This window comes from Harpia harpyja, unplaced genomic scaffold (genome assembly GCF_026419915.1).
Source record: "Harpia harpyja isolate bHarHar1 unplaced genomic scaffold, bHarHar1 primary haplotype scaffold_118, whole genome shotgun sequence".
In the NCBI taxonomy this organism is placed as follows: Eukaryota; Metazoa; Chordata; class Aves; order Accipitriformes; family Accipitridae; genus Harpia; species Harpia harpyja.
Window position 1 is genome coordinate 226,639 of NW_026293190.1, and position 22,532 is coordinate 249,170.

General features: G+C 53.3%; 1 protein-coding gene and 1 long non-coding RNA gene across 2 annotated transcripts; both read left to right on the plus strand.

Annotated features, from left to right (window-relative positions):
* Positions 1 to 7,982: 7,982 nt before the first annotated feature.
* On the plus strand, positions 7,983 to 8,668 carry LOC128138230 (uncharacterized). Its single transcript, XR_008233976.1, has 2 exons — positions 7,983 to 8,052; positions 8,527 to 8,668. It is a non-coding gene; the product is annotated as an uncharacterized LOC128138230 (long non-coding RNA).
* Positions 8,669 to 15,371: 6,703 nt separating this feature from the next.
* On the plus strand, positions 15,372 to 18,855 carry LOC128138221 (olfactory receptor 14A16-like; the record flags this gene model as incomplete). The annotated part of the gene is made up of 4 exons (XM_052779533.1): positions 15,372 to 16,106; positions 17,193 to 17,219; positions 17,822 to 17,902; positions 18,601 to 18,855. Coding segments are annotated over 4 exons (1,098 nt in total), but the record flags the coding sequence as incomplete, so codon positions are not given.
* Between the last annotated feature and the right edge of the window lie 3,677 nt (positions 18,856 to 22,532).

Here is a 22,532-nt window from a genome sequence, read left to right on the forward strand (position 1 = left end):
GGGTTTGCAGATGGCAACGTAGCGGTCATAGGCCATGACAGTGAGAAGAAAATACTCTGCTGAGATCAAAAAGACTAACAGAAAGATCTGTGCAGCACATCCCAAGTAGGAGATGGCCCTGGTGTTCCACAGGGAATTGGCCATGGCTTTAGGGACAGTGGTGGAGATGGAGCCCAAGTCGAGGATGGAGAGGTTGAGGAGGAAGAAGTACATGGGGGTGTGGAGGCGGTGGTCACAGGCTACGGTGGTGATGACGAGGCTGTTTCCCAGGAGGGCAGCCAGGTAGATGCCCAGGAAGAGCCAGAAGTGCAAGAGCTGCAGCTCCCGAATGTTGGGCATCTGCTGTCTCTGGATGTGGAGCACTGAAGGAGGCAAGGGCAGTGACATATTAGGGCATTATTCTCTGACCAAAATCAAAACCATTTCTCATAATATACGTTCACCTCATTTTTTCCATTTCAGCGAGATCTCTGTTCAGCTCTGTGGATGGAGCTCTGGTTGTTGCTGGCTGAGTGTGCCATGAGGATCAGGACCTCTGCCCATTGGCTGCCAAGGAGTCAGCCCTGCTCTGCAGCGGTGGGTTTCTGGGAATGGTGTCTGTCAGGGGGTCAGTCCTGGTGTTTGAATTGGTCAGAGGAAACTGCTCCTAATGTAAAAGTGCTTGTCAGCATCTGCACTCCCAGGGGTAAGAAAACACAATCAAAAGAGTGTTTAGGAGAGAGGGGGGAGCTTAGAGCTCTCCCCTATCTCACCTAGTGATTCTCTTGGATTTCAGAAACCCTCATCATTTCTGCTTCACTCAGAGAAAACAAAGTGTGTCCTGCGAGGGAAGACGATTGCCTGTGGCTTAGTGCAGAGAGAGCCGAGATGGTCTATCACTCTGTCGTGTCCCCACTACCCTGAGCTTGCACCTTTCTGAGATGGAGGGTAATCACACCCCCATGTTAACCTGAAAACACTCCAGGCACTACTGAGAGCAGAGAGACCCACTGTCCAACACCAAGTGTCTCCCCCTTTCTCAAGGTCTCCGCACACCACCTCTTGCCAAGGACACACATGGCTCATTTCACAAACCCAACAGCATTTCCTCAGTCATAGTGTCTCTGTGCTTCTCCATGGGGCATTCAGAAACACCAAGATGCTATGGGACAGATCTGCACCCTGGAGGGCAGCTCTCAGCTTGGAAGGACACCCCAAGGAGGTAGCCAAGTGTCCTGATGATGGTATCTCAGGAAGGGAGAGTCGGCTCATTTGCTAGGAAATGACACAGACTGCATTGCCCACAGACCCACAGGCTGGAGGAAAGCTTGGACACCTGTAACCTTGTTCCCATGGACACAGCTGCATGGGAGGACCCACAAGATCAGTGTGTGACTCTGCAGCTGAAACTCCCATCCCCAGAGAGCCTGACAGCAAGAACAAGATAACAACAGCAATAACACAGACAAGTGGGGAAAAAAGGAAAAAAGCAGTGATGGTCTGGCTCAGAGAGGCAAGGGGAGAGGCAGCTGGGCACTCAGGAAAGAGTTACCCTTACCCAGCTGTGCATGCCACCTGCCAGACACCAGCACAGCCAGGCAGTTGTTCTCAGTCCCTGTGCTCTGCTTCAGGAGGCTCCTATCAGACTTACTGATCACTCCAAGCTACAGCTCAGGAGTCTCAGGGACTTGTTCCAGCATGACAGCTCCTTTTCCATTTCTCCCCCAAATTCCCCAAGACTAGAAAGCAGAAAACATAGATTCAGGAAAGCTCCTGAAGTTTGTAGCAATCCCTGCTTTGACCTTCCCTTTGAAAAGTGCCCTCAGAAATGACTTGGTGGTGATCTAGAGGTGTGAGCAGCCCTGAACCACACAGCACCCTCTTGTCAGCAGAAGGACCCTGCCCTGCTGGGGATTGCTTCTTCCACCCACAGCTTCTCCCCACTCTGCTGTTACAGTTCCCAGGCAGGCTGAGTACTTACCCTGACCGGTGGCAGAGTCCCTGCCCCAGCACACAGCCCCCTGGGGTGCAGGGACCCTGCTCAGAAGGACAGCCCTGGGCACCCCTGGCTGCACACCCACCTTCACACTCTGCAGCCATCCCCAGGGGAAGGCAGCTGACATGCCCTGTCCCTCTGAGAGTGCAGCAGGGAAGCTGTGCTCCAAAGCACATCCTTTCTCTCTACACTGGAGAAACTGTGAGAGTCTTCCTGACACATCCCATAGGCTGTGGGATGTGCCAGCTTTAGGAGGTCACTCCAGGAACCACAGCTGCATTGCCCTGCAGCCAGAGACTTACCCTGTGAAGGGCTGTGAAGATTTTTCTCCAGGTCAGCTCTCCTCTCTCCTCCCACCCCAGACTGCCTTTAACCTCCCTCTCCCTTCCCTCCTGTCCCCTCGGTGCCTGCAGGCAGTGCCCTCAGCCCTGCTGCGCTTTGCAGAGGAGCTGCTCCTGGGCAGAGCTGTCTCTCTGCAGTGCTGCCTGCTTGCCATGAGCTCCCTCCAGCCCAGGAGCCCAGCCCAGCTCAGCAGCAGAGGACCAGCCCAAGGCAGCACTTTCTCTGCCCCCTCTGGGCTCCCTCCAGGTGTCCCTGGGGCTCCAGGGGAACCTGCTGGCAAACAGGCTGAAGCAATCACTGGTGTTCCCTCCCTCAGCTACAGAGAGACTTCTGTCCTGTGGCATTTCTTTTATTAGAAAAAGAGTTGGGTATGTGTTAAGGAGGCTCACACAATCAAATCCAAGTGGTGTTAAAACTCAGATTTGTTCTTCAGTAAAAAGTTAGTTAGAACTCCGGTAACATTTGTGAACCACAGGCTCAAGGATGTAAGGGGAATTAGTACTTCACAGCCGACTTAAGAATTCAAATTCAGCATACAAATAACGTCACAGCATACTTAAATATGCTCTCTAATTCAACACTGTGTAACTTAGCTATCTAATAAATAGCGCAGAAAGCAGAAGCAGTCAAAATGAAAATCCTCCAGGTGACTGCCTGCCTGCTCTTTGGGCACTTTCCAAAGCAAATATTCAAGTCAGTTGCCTTAAATCTTTTCACAACTGATCCACAACACATCTCTTATTTATAGCTAGTGTTCCGTAAAGATATAACCATCACCCTCTAAGAAGTGACACATATTGTCAAAGAAGGATCTGAGCCACATACAGTTCTCAGGCACCATGTATCAGTGTATTTTTATTTCTCTCTTTTCATGTGGATAAAATCAGAGAGCCTTTTGTTGACGTGGAAGTCACGGATACTGCACAAAATCAATATGATCAAGCAGATGCCACTTTATTGACCTAATAGCTCGGTTTATATACTCATTTTGGTTCCCAATCACGCATAAGCTGATTAAAGATTGGTTAGCATGTGCTATCCACGCGCCTAAAGCAATAGTTTGATTGGATAAGACTTTCTGATCACGCAAATGATTGTCTCCGCCTGTATCTTGTTCTGTCCTTCTTTCCGTCACATAGGCCCAACTTTGTCCTGCTTTTTTGTGCTTGCTCCATCAAAATTGTAGCAACAATTATCGTTAACAAAGCGCCCTTGAAGCCAGCTGCTTGCAAGGCGTCCTTGAGGCCTACTGCCTACAAAGCGTCTTTGAGGCCTGCAAAGCGTCCTTGGCTCACAAGTTAATCAGGTCCATCGTGCCTGGATTGTTCACTATCTGTCCATTATTTCCAAGTATCCCACACCTTTCTTTGCAGCCGTGACAGGAGTCTGTATCATCATGGGAACAAAGACCGTCACACCTTGGCTTCACTGAAACTCAGGCAAACCTCCCACTGACTTCAAAACCTAAACCAGAGTTTTACCACCAGCCTTTGATTCCCAGCTTGTGTCTTATAGAAATAAATTTTCCTCACACCTTCATAGACAGAGGATTAAAATAGATCACTATTTAACTTTGAGACATGTGACGTGGACTGCTGGATGATTTTGGAAGTGAATGGCGATTGGGAAGCACAGTGTGGGTGCTTGCATTACTGCGGCACATAACAAACAGAGGATGAGTTTACAGAGGAACATGATAGCCTTACGAAGTATTCATGGATCTGCTATTGTAATGTTGATATCCCACAAACTGAGGACAGGCAATGGGTCCAATGCATTCAATGCTGCCGTAGCTCAGTGTGGCTAGTGGGTTTGCTGGTCATTACGTGTGGTTACTTCTGACTATCATCTACCTAAAGAGACAAGTAAATATGTGCTGCATCTCCTGGTTGAGACCTTACTGGCCCTATCTCCTCCCTGTGCTCGCTCACATCACCAGTAAAAATGCTGGTCTTCTCGTTATGCAGACATAAATAAATACCCGTCCTGTTATCTATCTCTTCTGATAGTTGTGGGCACCTACAGGGAGGCAAAACAGGGGTGCCGGAGCCTGTTGATCCAAAATATGCCCATCTTCATTAAGAGTATGTCCCTGCTAACAGAGGTACCAGCTATTCCCTCTGCTGTTTGGGGCACTTGCATCCTTGAAGAGAGCAGCGATGGCAGATCGCATGAGTGTCACGTCTGGAAAGGACAGGTCCATCAATTCCGGATTGCTGGAAAAGGTCTTGCTTGGCTTGTGCGAGCCAGGCCAGCAGCTTCACCCACTGGCTCTCCCCACTCAGAGGGGAGAGCTGATCCACTTGCGTACAATCCCACACTGCCCCGACCCCACACTGGCCAAAGGGTGCTACCCCGGACCCCCAGGATGGTGATATTTGGGACAGGAGTGTTGTGAAGGAGCTACCCTTGAAAGCCAGGGATAGCTGCAGGGCAGGCAGAGGGAGAGAGGGAAAGGGATGCAGTGCCCCTGCGGAGGCAGCTCCATCACGCAGGCTACTCTAAGCCCCACTCCAGCAGGACTCTGTGCCACCAGGCTTTCCCAAAGGAGAGCAACACCCCGGTGGTCAGGCTGTTCCCTGGGAATGCCCCTGCCTCTGGGCTCCAGCTTGTCCCCAGGGCAGCGGGAGAGCCCCAGGCGTGCAGGCTGCCCCAGGACTTGCTCCTGCCCGCTCCCCCAGCACTGCCCACCTCTGCCAGCTGCTGGGGCTGGAGGGGACCCCAGGCATCCAGGATGCTTTAACCCCCTCCAGAGTCTCCCTGATGGGGCACTCTCATGAAGACCAAGCTTGCACAACAGGTTCCTGGTGCCACGGGCCCTGGGCAAACACGGCTTATCAGAGATGCTGCAGGGACAAACATCCCTCCTCTTGCCAGGGCAGCTCTGTCCCCACAATTAGCTCCGAGTGGCTGCCTGCGGACAAGTGTCCACTTCATCGTGTCCCTCTGGACAGCCGCATCCTGCTGAGGGACAGTGCTGGCCTGGGCCGAGGATGAGGGCATTGAAGGGACATTTGGTGAGCTGTGGCCAAGTGCCAGCCAGGAAGAGGTCTGGAGCCAGAGCCTTGTTGGGGACAGGGTTACTGGGACCCACTGGCTGGGGGCAACTCTGCAGAAGTGGGACCCAGGTTTGTCTGGGTGGGCACAGTGGCCCCAGGCAGTGGCAGGGTGAGGGCCAGGGCGGGGGTTAGTCCCCTCTGATCTCTGCTCTGGGGGGCCCGTGGCTGGGGACTGGACCAGTTTGGGGCCTGTAGTGCAAGGGAAATGGGGTGGGCTGGAGCTGGGCACTGCGACCACCCCAGCGCTCCCCCCAAGCCTTACCCTCATCTCCCAGTGCCCAACATTCACCAGTGCTCCCCATTGCCTCCAGTGACTGAAGATCCCAGCCATCTGGCTGTCCCCATTGCCCATGCCCCCAGTTGTCCTCCCACGTTTCGGTGTTCCCAAACCCCGGGGTCCTTGATGCCCCAAGAAGGGGGGGGTCAGTCCCAGCCCCTTGTTTACCCAAGAGGCTGGAGAGGGGTCAGAGATGACTCTTACAGACCCCTGGTTTGAGGCTGACCTCATCTCTGGGGGAGTCCCGGAGGGAAAGCCTGGCCTGGGAGGGGAGCGGTGCTGGGAGATGGCAGTGCTGGGAGGTGAGGGGCACTGGGAGATGGGGGGTTCTGGCTTTGGGGGGCTGTTGGGAGGATGGTTTTGTGCTGGAGCAGTGGGTTGTCACCGTAGGGTGTCCGGCTGTCACAGGCTCACTGCCTGCCCCTCCCTCACCACCCCCAGATGCCTGGGCCCTTCCATGTGCAGCCGCCCCATGCGGGAAGCTGGACCGATGCCAGAGAAGGTGGCTGGATCAGTGCCGAAGGCGGGGGCAACTCTGTGCCGGGGTGGGCTCCCTGCCAGGGCTGGTGTCTCTGTCAAGCCTGGCTTTGCCCTGGGGGCTCTCAGGGAGGGGGGAAAGGAGGAGTCCTGGGAGGGATAAATCTGCCCCTCACCTTCTGCAGCTTCACCCAGGACTCGCCACACCGCAGAGGAAGATGAAGATCGCAGTGCTCAGCCTGGCCCTGCTCTTCACCATCCTGCTGTGCATGCCAGAAGATGCTCAGGTGAGTCCTCAATGCCACGGGGAGAGGCTCAAGGCTGGGGAGGGGTCTTGGCTGCAGGACATCAGCTCTCCTGCAGAACAAAATTGTCATGGTGAGCACGAAACCCCTTGACTTGGCCTCTCCCTTTCCCAAGCAAGGAGCTCCTCCAGGCTCTCCTCACCTCCAGGCCTGGGCAATGCAGCTTTCTGCCTCCCACAATTCCATCTCTTCCCTCCACTTCCCCCACAATTAATTTTCTTGTGCCCAGAGCCTGAGTTGCTCGGGAAGGTTCACCACAAACTCCTGTGAGGACCCCCACTGGTGTCTTGACCTGGTGCCCCCCCATCTCTCCCTTTTGGGCATCCCCTCCCCATCCTTTTGATGCCCTCAGACATCTCCTCCCTGGGATCTCCTCTGTGTCCTATCTAGGGTCCTCAAACACCCTCCCGTTGATTGTTCCCAACGCCTTTCTTTCAGTCTTTCCCCTCAGTCCTTTGCCTTTCATCCTGCCCACTGCGGTATCGTGCCCAGGTCCCCTTCCTTGAACCCCCACTGCCAAACACTCTTCCAATCCCCACGTTTTCATCCTCTGCAGCCCTCTTCCTTCTGCTCCCACCAACCACCTCGCTTGAAGTCCCTGTGTCCCCTCCACTTGAATCCCTTTACCCCTCACTTGCATCCCACGCAGGCCTGCCCCTTCAGCACCCCCAGCCCAGTCCCTTGGGGTCCACTAATTCCCCCCAGTGCACTGTCTGTGGGCCCCCCCTCACCCTCACCCCCATCTTCTTTGGAGGCCCTGAATTCCCCACACTGTCCTTGTCTCCATCCCCACTCCTGGTCCCTGCCTGAACAGGTATCCCAGGAGAAACTTGGAGGAATGGGGCTGGGGGGAGCAGAAGGGATTTTCCCGCTCAGACCAGGGGGAAGCCATGGTCCTGGGGGGGGCTGGGGACACCTGTGCCCCACCTACAGCCCCATCAAGGTCCAATCCAGACCACTCCTTTGCTCTCCTTCCCTAGGCACTCCTGGAAGCAAGTGGAGATGTTAACCCGGTAAGTAGTGGGGAGGACTTGGAGGGCATCCAGTCTGGGGAACTGGAGGGCACTTTGGTGCTCCCATCCCTTGCTGGGACCGGGGACATCCCAGTGAGCTTTCATGGTCTCTCTACAGGAGGAGTCAGTCGGATTTGGGAACAAGGTTCACTGAACTGAACTAGACGACTTCTGCTGGCCCCAGACCTTCTCCCTCTATGGCCACAACACTCCGGGGCATCCCAGTGTGCCCCAGTACACCCCACTGCAACCCCAGAGAACACCCCTGCACCACAGTGCTTTCCCAGGGAGGGCCCCTTCCCCAGGGCCCCCATCACATTCCCATCCATCCCAGTACACCCCAGTACACAGCCACATACCCAGGTGGGCCCCCTCCCCAGGACCCCCACTGCTTTCTGTGCACCACCATACAAGCTCATGTACCCCATTTCTCCCCGGAGTCACCTTCCCCAAGGATCCCATTGCTTTCCCTGCCTCCCAGTACACTCCAGTGCACCCAGCATGTCCCTAACCCTCCCTTTCTCCCCAGCGTGTTCTGACCGAGGAGGAGGTAAGACTTCTTCTTCTGCGCCAGAAACGCGCGCCTGTAGCTGCTGATGTCCGGGTGAGCAACATCAGGGTGTCTGCAGCCCCACGAAGGATCCTGGGCCCTGGGGGATCCCTGAGCCCTCTGGGGTGGACAGACCTTGGGTATGGCAGAGGGAAACAGAGGGGACTGTCCCTGATGCGTGTCCCAGGGTGAGCCGGACAGAGCTGCCCCCATGCCTGTTCTTGCATGCAGTAGGGCTCTATGGAGCCAGAAGGTCTCTGTGCAGGCCAGGCAGGGGGTCTGTGCCATACAGACCGCCCAGGATCACTGTGAGGGCTGGGCAGGCTTCTGGGAGATATAGGGGCATCCTGGGGTAGGGGGCTCTGGGTGCCATCTGGATCTCAGGTGAGCCAAGTCCTGTCCTGGGTATACTGAGGGCTCCAGTTCCCTTCTCCTTCCCCAGGTCTCTGCAGAGAGAGGCGGTGGGGACAAGGCCCCTCCCATGTCGCAGCGGACACTAGGGGTCACAATTTGGGCTCTGTCTTGCAGGTCCTCAAGTGATGGTGACAGCCCTGTCCTGTCCCCCTCCAGTGGCATGAGGAGATGATCATCCCTGGATGACCCCACCTGATCCCCTGGGAGCCCTGGGCCATTTCCCTCTCATGATCAATAAACCCCTTCAGCAAAGCTACGCTCTGCGTGTGTGTGTGCGCCTGCGTCCAGGTCCTGTCTCCTTGGCCAGCGCCCGGGTGCCTGGGTCCTCTCTGGCTGCACCACCACGATGAGCAGAGCGGCTGAGGGAGCGCGGGCACCTGGGGTGTCCCCTTCCCACCCACCATGTGCCCCCAGATAAGGGCAACCTGGAGTGTCCCCCCAGGAGGCTGGGAGAGGCGAGGGGCAGCCGGTGCCAGCCCTTGGGGCAGCCGGTGTTTTGGAGGCACAGCGGGAAAGAGGTTCTTACCAGGGCTCTAGTGAGCACCATCCCCCAGGCAGCACAGTTTGGTGTCGGGGCAGGAGAGGATCATGAGCAGGCAGCCCGGACCCCTGGGTCCTCTGCCCTGCTCTGGGAGGGGTGGTGGTTCCCTGCCTCACGGACTCAGCAGTCCTGGCTTCACAGGAGGTTTCAGAACCTCATGCTGGAGCCAAGTGCCTTCCCGGACCCCCAGCCCACACCCTTCTCTGGGGCACAGTCCCCATCACAGGCCAGGAAGGCAGGTCATTGTGAGAGACTGTTATCTGGAGCCATTTGTCTCCAAGATTGTTTGCTGTGAGAGACGGAACTGTGGACTATTTATCTGGAGCCATTTGTCTCTGGGATGGCTTGTTTAAGCAGGACACTCCTCTGGCCCATAAGGACGATTACCAGGCCACTGAGGCATCCAGGGGAGGAGGCAGGCTGGAGCCGGTGAAGCATGCAGGAATGTGCAGACTACCATTGTCATGGAAGCCTTAGTCTTTGAGAAAATGTCGATCGCCCAAAGATCATGTGATAGATGAAACCTGCAGCATGCGAACAGTACGTATGTGCATGCATTAGACTATGCCTTATAAAAAAACGTGGAGACAAGCCATGGTGTGCACCCATCACCAAAGAATTGAAGACTGAGGACCAACAGGACACTGCTAGGTCCATGGTGGTGACTATTCTTGCAACTCTATCCCGACTGATTGCTTGATTTCTGCTTTTTTCTTTCAGTCTATCCTATTGCTACTATTTTCTACTTTTGATACTTTTGATAACAAAAGCTGTTTTGGGTATCCAGCATTTGACCTCGTTTGTGTCTTAATCTCACTCTTGGGATCATATCGAAACCTTCCACGCCATTGGATCGGGACAGTCGTGAGCATCAGATGCTTGATGGACCTCCCCTCGTCCCCTGCCTTGCATGGCCCAGCTCTGCAGGACTTTGTGTTCATGATGTCGTGGCTGTGGTTTCATCTTTCCAGGCACACACTGAATTACCACTGACTTTTACATTAGGAATTTTCCCTCACCCCACTGCATGTGATGGTCTTAAGTGTCTTTTCCAACCTCAATGATTCCTTGATTCTCTGATTCTATGATTTCCTGTCTTCAGCAGGGTCAGCTGCAGGGGAATATTTCTCAGGGGGCTGGGGGGACCTGAGAGTCCCCAGGGCAGCAGAATGCAAGCGGGGCTGATAGGCAGCACCATCCTGTGGCTTGTCCCTGGGCTGTGGGGTCCGGGCAGGAGCTATCAGCTGGGAAACCAATAGAAAAAGGGGAAGCCAGGAACCCAAATTTATCAAGACACAGGCCTGGCAGAGCAACCATGGAGACAACAGCAGAAAGCAAACTTCACTGCTCACAGTAGTTGATGGGCCATCGAGAAACCACAGGCACCACTTCCAGGAGGATCAGCCTGGACTCTGCAAGACTGTGAACCAGGGGGACGCTGGACTGGGAGGGATGCGGGAATCCGTAGAGCTGTGCAAACCCATGAGGGACGTGCAGGGGAAGGTGGAGCAGGGAGAAATAAAGATGGGGGTTGGCAGAAAAGGATACAAAAGGGGCCAGTCCCGTGTAAAATAACCGCCGATATCAGTATGGGTTGGGGGGTGAAGGGATTGAGAGCAGCCATGCAAACAAGGACGCAGAGGTACTGGTGGGTGAAAAGCTGGGCATCAGCCAGCAATGTGTGCTCGCAGCCCAGAAAGCCAACCATATTCTTGGCTGCATCTAAATAAGTGTGACCAGCAGTCGAGGGAGGTGATTCTGCCTCTCTGCTCTGCTCTCGTGAGGCCCCACCTGGAGTGCTGTGTCCAGCTCTGGGGTCCTCAGCACAGGAAAGACATGGACATGTTGGAGCGGGTCCAGAGGAGGGCCACAAAAATGATCAGAGGGCTGGAACACCTCTCCTATGACGACAGGCTGAGAGACTTGGGGTTGTTCAGCCCCCAGAGAAGAGAAGGCTCCGGGGAAAACTTATTGCAGCCTTTCAGTAATTCAAGGGGGCTTAGAAGAAAGATGGGGACAGACTTTTTAGTAGGGCCTGTTGCGATAGGGCAAGGGGTAATGCTTTTAACCTAAAAGAGGGTAGATTCAGACTAGATACACAGTTGAGCTTTTTTACGATGAGGGCGGTAAAACACTGGAACAGGTTGCCCAGAGAGGCTGTAGATGCCCCATCCCTGGAAACCTTCAAGGTCAGGTTGGATGAGGCTCTGAGCAACCTGATGAGGTTGAAGATGTCCCTGCTCATGGCAGGGGGCTTGGACTAGATGACCTTTAAAGGACCCTTCCAACACAAACTATTCAAAGAGTCTATAATTCGATGGTAAAATGGGGCCAGTGAGTGCGCTTGTCTGGCTGAGCCCTGTGCCTGATCACTGCAGTCTGTCCTGTCGTCTTGTATCTTCTTATTAAATATTTTGTTTAATATCTCTGAGTATTCTTGCTCTGTCGCATGTGTGTGCGTGTGTGATGCGAGGACCAAGCGCCAGCTGCCGGTGAGACCCCTGAGTGTGAGAGTGAAAACCGGTGCCAGGTCCTGGGGTCAGACTGGGGCTGTGCGGGCCCCTGCCCTGTGGTGTCGGCTACCGGAGTGAGTGGCATCTCTTCAAGGATGCAAGTGCCCCAAACAGCAGAGGGAATAGCTGGTACCTCTGTTAGCAGGGACAAACTGACAATGAAGATGGGCATATTTTGGATCAACAGGCTCTGGCACCCCTGTTTTGCCGCCCTGTAGGTGCCCACAACTATCAGAAGAGATAGACAACAGGATGGGTATTTATTTATTTCTGCATAACAAGAAGACCAGCATTTTTACTGGTGGTGTGAGCTAGCACGGGGAGGAGATAGGGCCAGTAAGGTCTCAACCAGGAGATGCAGCACATATTTACTTGTCTCTTTAGGTAGCTGATAGTCAGAAGTAACCACACGTAATGACCAGCAAACCCACCAGCCACACTGAGCCACAGCAGCATTGAATGCATTGGACTCATTGCCTGCCCGGAGTTCGTGGGACATCAACATTACGATAGCAGATCCATGAATACTTCGTAAAACTGTCACGTTCCTCTGTAAACTCATCCTCTCTTTGTTATGTGCTGCAGTAATTCAAGCACCCACTCTGTGCTTCCCAATCGCCATTCACTTCCAAAACCATCTAGCAGTCCACGTCACATGTCTCAAAGTTAAATAGTGCTCTATTTTAGTCCTCTCTCTATGACGGTGTGAGGAAAATTTGTTTCTATGAGACACAAGCTGGGAATCAAAGGCTGGTGGTAAAACTCTGGTTTAGGTTTTGAAGTCAGTGGAAGGTTTGCCTGAGTTTCAGTGAAGCCAAGGTGTGACGGTCTTTGTTCCCATGATGATACAGACTCCTGTCACGGCTGCAAAGAAAGCCTCTCTGATTTTATCTGCATGAAGAGAGAAATAAAAATACACTGATACGTGGTGCATGAGAACTGTATGTGGCTCAGATCCTTCTTTGACAATATATGTCACTTTTTAAGGGTGATGGTTATATCTTTACGGGACACTAACTGTAAATAAGAGATGTGTTGTGGATCAGTTGTGAAAAGATTTAAGGCAACTGACTTCAATATTTGCTTTGGAAAGTGCCCAAAGAGCAGGCAGTCAGTCACCTGGAGGATTTTCATTTTGACTGCTTCTGCGCTATTTATTAGATAGCTAAGTTACACAGTGTTGAATTAGAGAGCATATTTAAGTATGCTGTGACATTGTTTGTATGCTGAATTTGAATTCTTAAGTCGGCTCTTAAGTACTAATTCCCCTTACATCCTTGAGCCTGTGGTTCACAAATGTTACCGGAGTTCTAACTAACTTTTTACTGAAGATCAAATCTGAGTTCTAACACCACTTGGATTTGATTTTGTGAGCCTCCTTAACACATACCCAACTCTTTTTCTAATAAAAGAAATGCCACAGGAGAGAAGTCTCTCTGTAGCTGAGGGAGGGAACACCAGTGTTTGCTTCAGCCTGTTTGCCAGCAGGTTCCCCTGGAGCCCCAGGGACACCTGGAGGGAGCCCAGAGGGGGCAGAGAAAGTGCTGCCTTGGGCTGGTCCTCTGCTGCTGAGCTGGGCTGGGCTCCTGGGCTGGAGGGAGCTCATGGCAAGCAGGCAGCACTGCAGAGAGACAGCTCTGCCCAGGAGCAGCTCCTCTGCAAAGCGCAGCAGGGCTGACGGCACTGCCTGCAGGCACCGAGGGGAGAGGAGGGAACTGAGAAGTAGGTTAAAGGCAGTCTGGGGTGGGAGGAGAGAGGAGAGCTGACCTGGAGAAAAATCTTCACAGCCCTTCACAGGGTAAGTCTCTGGCTGCAGGGCAATGCAGCTGTGGTTCCTGGAATGACCTCCTAAAGCTGGCACATCCCACAGCCTATGGGATGTGTCAGGAGGACTCTCACAGTTTCTCCAGTGCAGAGAAAAAGGACGTGCTTTGGAGCACAGCTTCCCTGCTGCACCCTCAGAGGGACAGGGCACGTCAGCTGCCTTCCCCTGGGGATGGCTGCAGAGTGTGAAGGTGGGTGTGCAGCCAGGGGTGCCCAGGGCTGTCCTTCTGAGCAGGGTCCCTGCACCCCAGGGGGCTGTGTGCTGGGGCAGGGACTCTGCCACTGGTCAGGGTAAGTACTCAGCCTGCCTGGGGAACTCCAACAGCAGAGTGGGGAGAAGCTGTGGGTGGAAGAAGCAATCCCCAGCAGGACAGGGTCCTTCTGCTGACAAGAGGGTGCTGTGTGGATCAGGGCTGCTCACACCTCTAGATCACCACCAAGTAATTTCTGAGGGCACTTTTCAAAGGGAAGGTCAAAGCAGGGATTGCTACAAACTTCAGGAGCTTTCCTGAATCTATGTTTTCTGCTTTCTACTCTTGGGGAATTTGGTAGAGAAATGGAAAAGGAGCTGTCATGCTTGAACAAGTCCCTGAGACTCCTGAGCTGTAACTTGGAGTGATCAGTAAGTCTGATAGGAGCCTCCTGAAGCAGAGCACAGGGACTGAGAACAACTGCCTGGCTGTGCTGGTGTCTGGCAGGTGGCATGCACAGCTGGGTAAGGGTAACTCTTTCCTGAGTGCCCAGCTGCCTCTCCCCTTGCCTCTCTGAGCCAGACCATCACTGTGTTTTTCCTTGTTACCCCACTTCTCTCTGTTATTGCTATTGTTATCTTGTTCTTGCTGTCAGGCTCTCTGGGGATGGGAGTTTCAGCTGCAGAGTCACACACTGATCTTGTGTGTCCTCCCATGCAGCTGTGTCCATGGGAACAAGGTTACAGGTGTCCAAGCTTTCCTCCAGCCTGTGGGGCTGTGGATAATGCAGTCTGTGTCATTCCCTAGGAAATGAGCTGACTCCCCCTTCCTGAGATACCATCATCAGGACACTTGGCTACCTCCTTGGGGTGTCCTTCCAAGCTGAGAGCTGCCCTCCAGGGTGCAGATCTGTCCCATAGCATCTTGGTGTTTCTGAATGCCCCATGGAGAAGCACAGAGACACTATGACTGAGGAAATGCTGTTGGGTTTGTGAAATGAGCCATGTGTGTCGTTGGCAAGAGGTGGGGTGTGGAGACCTTGAGAAAGGGGGAGACACTTTCTGTTGGACAGTGGGTCTCTCTGCTCTCAGTAGTGCCTGGAGTGTTTTCAGGTTAACATGGGGGTGTGATTATCCTCCATCTCAGAAAGGTGCAAGCTCAGGGTAGTGGGGACACGACAGAGTGACAGACCATCTCCGCTCTCTCTGCACTAAGCCACAGGCAATCGTCTTCCCTCGCAGGACACACTTTGTGTTCTCTGAGTGAAGCAGAAATGATGAGGGTTTCTGAAATCCAAGAGAATCACTAGGTGAGATAGGGGAGAGCTCTAAGCTCCCCCCTCTCTCCTAAACACTCTTTTGATTGTGTTTTCTTATCCCTGGGAGTGCAGATGCTGACAAGCACTTTTACATTAGGAGCAGTTTCCTCTGACCAATTCAAACACCAGGACTGACCCCCTGACAGACACCATTCCCAGAAACCCACTGCTGCAGAGCAGGGCTGACTCCTTGGCAGCCAATGGGTAGAGGTCCTGCTCCTCACAGCACACTCAGCCAGCAACTACCAGAGCTCCATCCACAGAGCTGAAGAGAGAACTTGCTGAAATGGAAAAAATGAGGTGAACGTATATTATGCGAAATGGCTTTGATTTTGGTCAGAGAATAATGCCCTAATATGTCACTGCCCTTGCCTCCTTCAGTGCTCCACACTCATAGACAGCAGATGTCCAACAGCTGCTCCATCTCTGAGTTCCTCCTCCTGGCATTTGCCAACATTCGGGAGCTGCAGCTCTTGCACTTCTGGCTCTTCCTGGGCATCTACCTGGCTGCCCTCCTGGCCAACGGCCTCGTCATCACCACCGTAGCCTGTGACCACCACCTCCACACCCCCATGTACTTCTTCCTCCTCAACCTCGCCCTCCTTGACCTGCGTGCCATCTCCACCACTGTCCCTAAAGCCATGGCCAACTCCCTCTGGGACACCAGGGCCATTTCCCACCCACGATGTGCTGCTCAGGTCTTTCTGTTTACCTTTTTGATATCAGCAGAATTGTGTCTCCTCACTGTCATGGCCTATGACCGCTACGTTGCCATCTGCAAACCCCTGCACTACGGGACCCTCCTGGGCAGCAGAGCTTGTGTCCACATGGCAGCAGCTGCCTGGGGCTGTGGGTTAGTCACTGCTGTGCTGCACACTGCCAATACATTTTCACTACCCCTCTGCCAAGGCAATGCTGTAGACCAGTTCTTCTGTGAAGTCCCCCAGATCCTCAAGCTCTCCTGCTCGGATGCCTACCTCAGGGAAGTTGCGGTACTTGTGGTTAGTGTCTGCTTAGCATTTGGATGTTTTGTTTTCATTGTGCTGTCCTATGGGCAGATCTTCAGGGCTGTGCTGAGGATCCCCTGCAAGCAGGGACAGCACAAAGCCTTTTCCACGTGCCTCCCTCACCTGGCTGTGGTCTCCTTGTTTGTAAGCACTGGTATGATTGCCTGCCTGAAGCCCCCCTCCATCTCCTCCCCATCCCTGGACCTGGTGGTGGCAGTTCTGTACTCAGTGGTGCCTCCAGCTGTGAACCCCCTCATCTACAGCATGAGAAACCATGAGATCAAGGGTGCCCTGAGAAAACTAATGACTGGATGCTTTCAGAAGCAATAAAGTTCCTGTTGTCTTTTGCATAGTACTTCTATCTCATTACAGTCCCAGCCTGTCTTCTGGTGGGTTTTTTAGGGTAAATTGGGGTTTTGAGTGCAATTTTTGATTGCTCTTTTTGCTTTGTTTTACTTATCTGAATTCTTTCCACAAAGAAATGCCTTTATTCCTCCGGTTTCTAATCCAAAGTCTATGCAGCTTTTGTGTGCCCTGGAGGCTGTGCAAATGAGGAGCCATAACCTCTGTGTATTTAAACAAAATAAAGGGCCCTGCAGTGACTTCTTCTTCTGAGATCCTTCCTCCAAGACCTCTGCAGCTGCAGGGAGCAGTGCCTGTGTGCAGAGGGGAAGATGAAAAGAGTCCCGGCACAGCAGCACTGCCAGGGAGCTTGGTCTTTCCCGAGCTGCTCTCTTCCCACTTCCATGCTTTCCTTCTGAACCCTTGGGTTGGTGGAAGGCCTGAGTGCTCTTCAAGCTTGGTTACAGTCCTGCTGTGTGGCAGGCCTGTGACTGCAGGCAAGGACAGGCAGTGGGCACTTGTGTGACAGAGCTGGCCTCCATAGCAGCATTTCCATCATACAAGGGATCTCCTCAGGCCTTGTGCCACAGATGCCCCCCAGCCCTGGGGCTCAGGCTTCTCCACCCCCGAGGAGCTGCTGTGCCCTTCAGAGGGTCTGGGGCTGTGGGGTGAGTGCCCAGAGCTCTGCCGCACCCTGTGGTGGGCACTGCTGTGGGGCCATGCCAGACTGGGCTGTGCTGGGGAGAGGGCAGGGGAGGTGGAGAGAGGTCAAGGGAAGTGGGGAGAGTTTATGGGGAGCTGGGCTGTGCTGGAAAGTGCCCAGGAGAGAAAAAACATCAGTGTAGAGCTTGTAGTCTGTGGGCATGCAGGGCAAGGACTCACACCGGGGTTTTGTCATTCAGAGCCAGGGCTTTTGGCAAGCATTCAAGACATGCAGGTGTAGGGGAGAGGAGGAGTCTGGTCTGTGCCCTTGGTGGTGTGGACAGATGCGAAGGTGGATCAGGGCCTTTGTCACCCTCAGCATCTCTCATTGGCCGTTTCCAGCACTTGCTGGTCACCCCAGTTTTACAGGTGAGTTTTGCTGTGAGGCCACCTCCATCTTCCTGGTGGTCCAAAGGCTGGTTTTGGGGAACAGACAGCCCTGCTGAGCTTCTCTTCTTCCCCAGACCTTGGCAGAGCAGAGCTGTCTGCAAAACCCCATGTAGGACAAAGCTGCGGCAGGGCATGGGTCGGGTGCTGAGGAAGCTGCAAAAGTAGGAGGGTCATGGTGGAACTGTGATCTGAAGGCTGCCATTGGGATCACAATGGGGGAAGGTCCCCGCCCCTGACTCTCCCCTTTCCCATACTGTGCCTGCACAGTGGGGCCGTGGGACCGTGTATGGGCAGTGGGGCTGGGCCAGCACAAGGACAGGCGCCATGAAGCAGCTGCCAGGAGGTAGGCTCACATTACTCCTTTGATCCAAATTCTTCTACTCATCCCAACGCCAAGAGGAGCATGGGGGACAGTGAAGAGGGGGTTAACAGTCAGTATAGAAGAATTCTGCCGCTCCTTCCTCCTCACACTTCTCCCCTGTTCCAGCTTGGGTCTCCTCCATGGGATCCCACAATATTTGTGGTCAAGGCTATGTGGTGTTCATTTTTTTCTGCCCTACCTTTCTCCTTTATAATTGCAGAATCACAGACACGTTGTGATTGGAAGGGACCTCTGGAGATCATCCAGTTCAACCCCCTCAGCTGAGGAAGGCTCAGCTAGAGTATGTTGCTCAGCACCTTATCTAGGTGGGTATGGAGTAGCCCCATGGATGGGGACTCCACAACCTGTCCGGGCAGCCTGTTCCAGTGTTTCACCACCCACAGCATCAAATGATGTTTTCTTGGTTTCAGATAGAATTTTATACACATTAATAAGATCCCCCTCAGGCTTTTCTTCTCCAGGCCAAACAGTCCCACATCTCTCGGCCTTTCCTCCTAGGAAAGATGCTCCAGTCCCTTCAACCAGCTTTGTGGCCCTTTGCTGCACTTGCTTGAGTAGGTCAACAACTTTCTTGCACTGGGCAGTGCAGCGCTTGACACAGCACTCCAGCTGTGGCCTCAGCAGTGCTGAGTAGAGGGGAAGGATCACCTCCCTCCATCTGCCAGCAATGCTTCTCCTAATGCAGCCCAGGAGGCTGCTGGCCTTTGCCATGAGGGGGTATCGCTCGCTCATGCTCAGCTGCTTGTCCTCTGGGACCTCAAGGTCCTTCTCTGTGGAGCTGCTATCTAGCTGGTCAACCCCCAGCATGACGTCCACAGTGTGGTTGGATGACAGGCTGTCCTCCCCAAGGGACTTGTCCTTCTTGAAGATGAGCTTCACCTCTGGCACAGGTCCCACAGTGCTGCAGAGTCACCTGGGACAGCAAACCCCTCTCCTGCCAGGGCTGCACAGCCCAGGCCTCTTTCTCTCTGGGCTCAGGGACTGCAGCTTTTGTTCTTGGTGGGAACCTCATTCATCATGATGTTGCCACCTGCCATCTACTCCAGCATGCCTCTGCTGAGAAGCAAAGCCTTTCTAGACAAGGGCTCCTATTACTTGGTAGAGGCTTTCCTTGTTACGAGTCTGCCCTTGGCCCTGGAGCCACATCTGAGGTGCTGCAGTCCTAATGGGCATCAAAGACCACCGCCTGCGGCGCAGACAGTGGGAACCCTGTGTGCCATGACAGAGCTGTGAAATGAGTGGCATAAGCTGAGGTGAGGAAGGACACCTCCCACGGGTTATTTGGTGAATGGAGACACAACATGCTTAGGAGAGAATGACACAGAAGGTGAGAAGTGGGGGATGCCTTGTGTGATGTCAGGGCAGCTCAGATATGTGTGGACATTTTCTATGGGACAGGCAACTGATGAGGTGGGAGCTTCTGTGTGGGTCAGCTTCTGACTAGGCCATCCAGTCTGATGCTCACCTGGACCTGGAACTCCCAGAAGAGGAAGAGCTGGTCAGGGATGTGAGGAGTGGTGTCAGCCTTGGCCATAGTGACCATGAAACTGGGGTGTCCCAGATCCCCAGGGATGGGAAGAAGGAGAGTAGCAGAGAGCAGACCCTGCATATCAGGGAATGAGAATTTGGCCTATTGAGGGCACTGGCAGGTGGGGTCTAAGATGGCAGTGTCAAGGCCCTGAGCAGCATCACCTGCGGCCTCCACCCACACCTCTGTCCATGGGCCCAGGAGACAACTGAAGCCTAGGCCTGAGTTTCAGCCCCAGTTTGATCTATGCTGTAGGGCTACTGGTCTCCAGACACAGCCATAGACACAGCCTTGCCTGTCCATGGACCTTGTTGATTTGGACTTGCAGGCTCACTTCCCAGCTTGATTCTTTATGGGATGCACAATGGAAGGACTCTGTGGCCCTCCAGGTGCCAGACCCCAGCTGAGTCATGGAGGCCTAGGGCCTTTCTGCTCCCTTTCTTCCTGTCATCCCTTGGTCAGGTTTTGGGAGGAGAGGAAGGAAAAGCAGGGGTGGTTTGAGCAGAGCCATCACATGTGAAATGTTCTAAAGGCTATGCCAGTTCAAAACTGTTATCTTCTGCTGCTATCTCATAGACCTTAAATCTTTAGCAGGACCTGGCAGCTCTGAGATGCCTCCATCTCCCTCTCTTGTAGCAATTAAGCTGATAGGACCCCAGTCACAGGCTTTCTTTCAATTCTGTTTGCAGCCTAAAGCACCCCATTGGTCTGCAGATATGCCAGGAAACTTGCATAAGGAACCCACTCCTGTGGACAAGAAGGTGGATGTTCCCAGGAATCTCAGGAGGTGTGGCATACCCATAGCTGTGCTCAGGGAGCTGGTCAAATGCCTTGTCTCCATTTCTGTTATGGTGGCCTAGACGCCTGGTTCATGTGTCAACTCTCTCTGTGGCTGCTGACATTTACGGAGCAACCTGGTCTGACCTCAGAGCTGGCCCTGCTTGCAGCTGGGCATTGGACTACAGACCACCTGAGCTCCCTTCCACCCTGAATTGTCTGATCAGCGTATGATGTAGAGACCCTCGCCTCCAACTTCATCTCTTCTTGTACAGCGTGTGGCAAGGCACAGGCTCCCGGAAGGGCTGGTGAGCAAGAGACTGTTGGGGAGTCTCTAGTCCAGCCTCCAGGCTGGCTGTGAATTTGAGGAGCAAGGAAGAGCTCCAAAGGTGGAGATCACAACAGCAATCCTCCTAGTCCATTTTATTTTTCCTAAGGCTCAGCCTAAAGCTCCCAAGAGGCAATTTGTGGCTGTTGACTGTCATAACATTGGTCACTGCAGAAGAGAGCTTGGCTCCACCATCTCTCCAGGTAGCTGTAGGGTCTTCTTAGGTGGCCCCATGCGTACTTCAGCAGTCTGGAGAGGCCCAGTTCCCTCAGACTCTCCTCACAGCTCGTGCCTTAAGCCCCTCACTCCACCTTGGCAAGCCTCCTCCGGACTTTCTCCAGTTTCTCCACTCTCCTTTTAAAATGTGAGGCCCACTGGCTCATATGGCATCATCCTGATGCCCAGGCCCTTCTCCTCAGAGCACTCCTTAGCTGGCCAGGTCCCTACCCATGCTGCTGCATGGAGTTGTTGTGCAGCTTGTGGGTTGGGATAAAAACAGATAATAGGTGAATGAAAAAAGATTTAAAACAAATATAAACCCAACCCAACAGGCAATGCAAAGGCAATCACTTACCACCTCCCACAAGCACACTGACACCCAGCCAGTCTCCCTTCAACAGACTCCTTGAACGACAGGAAACTCCACCACCTTCTTCCTCTGCCCGAGCTTTTATTGCTGAGCATGACGTCATATGGTATGGAATATCCCTTTGGTCAGATGGGGTCATCTGGCCTGGCTGTGTCCCATTGCCCCCCAACTTCTCGCCCACCCCCAGCCTACTCGCTGGGAGGGAGCAGAATGAGAAACAGAGAAGGCCTTGACGCTGTGCAAACAGCAACAGCTAAAATGCTGGTGTGTTACCAACACTGTTTAAGGCACCAATGCAAACCAGAACACCAGAGGGGCTGCTACGAAGGAAGTGAACCCCACCCCAGCCAGACCCAGGACACTTGAACCAGGGTCCCAAAAATGGACACAGTAGTGTACAGGTGGTTTGACAAGTGATGGGCAGGGGAGACAATAATTTCCCTCACTCTTTTGGCGAAGCTCTTCTTTCTACACTCCAGGACACTGCTGGCCACCTCTGCTACCAGGTAGCCCTGGATCATGTGGATCACTGCTGGATCGTGTTTTGCCTTCTGTCCCCCAGCACCACCAGAGCTGTTTCCTCAGAGATGCTCTCTGGCCAGGCAGTCCCCTTCCCCTGCCACTGCAGGCTATTAGTCTATCCCAGGCTCAGGGTCTGGACTTTGTCTTTCTTGTATCTCACAAAGTCCCTGACAGGACAGTCCTTCTGCCTGTTAGGGTTCCCCTGAATGGCATCGCCAGGCACAGGAATGGTCCTCCCAATATAGTGCCATCAACAAACGTGGTGAGAGTTGCCTCCTCCGGGTCATGGATACAGGTGTTAAAGTGCACAGAGCCCAGGAGAGTCCCCTGTGAAGCCCCACAATGCCCCAGTATGTCCCACTGGCCTCCAGGTAGGGTATGGTCCCTTCACCACTGTGCTCTCAGCCTCATCATCCAACTGGTGTTTTGCCCATCTCTTTGTCTATCCATCCAGACCGTAATATCCTAACTGGAGTAAGAGGATATTGAGGGACACTGTGCAAAAAGTCTTGCTGAAGCGGAGGTAAACAACAGCCACCGTGCTCCCCTTGTTCACATATACACTTCCTTCATCATGACGGCAATCAGGTTGGAAAGGCCTGATTTACCCTTGGAAAGTCCATGCCAATGTTGTCCTTTTTTAGGTGCCCAGAAATGCCACCCATGGGGAGTCATTCCATGGCACGCTCCTCATCAAAGTGACCTTGTACAGCCTGTGGCTCCCTGGGTTGCACTTTTGGCCTCTTTAGGAGATGGGTGCAACACTGGTTTGTCTTCACTCTCAAGGGACCCCTACCAATTCCATGACCCTGTAAAGAGGACATTCCACAGAAATATCAGTCGTCCCCTGTAACTTCCTTACCACTATTCTGTTTGTCCTACGGTGTATTTAGTTGCTCTAGTCTTTCATATAGTTACACCTGTCCTGATACAATGACCATTTCTGAAAGTCATCTTTTCAGATGCAGACTGCCTAGGCAAAGGCCCTTTCCATTATGCTCCACTTCTCCCCTTCCCTTACTCTTTGTTCATCAAGATACCTCTCCCTTATGCAGCTGCTTTGAGCTTCAGGGAGTTAAAAGCTTGCCTGGCCTCCAGTAGTCTAATTGGCTCTTTAGCCAATTCTTTATTTGTGTTTATCGCTAACTTTTTAGTTTCTGTCACAA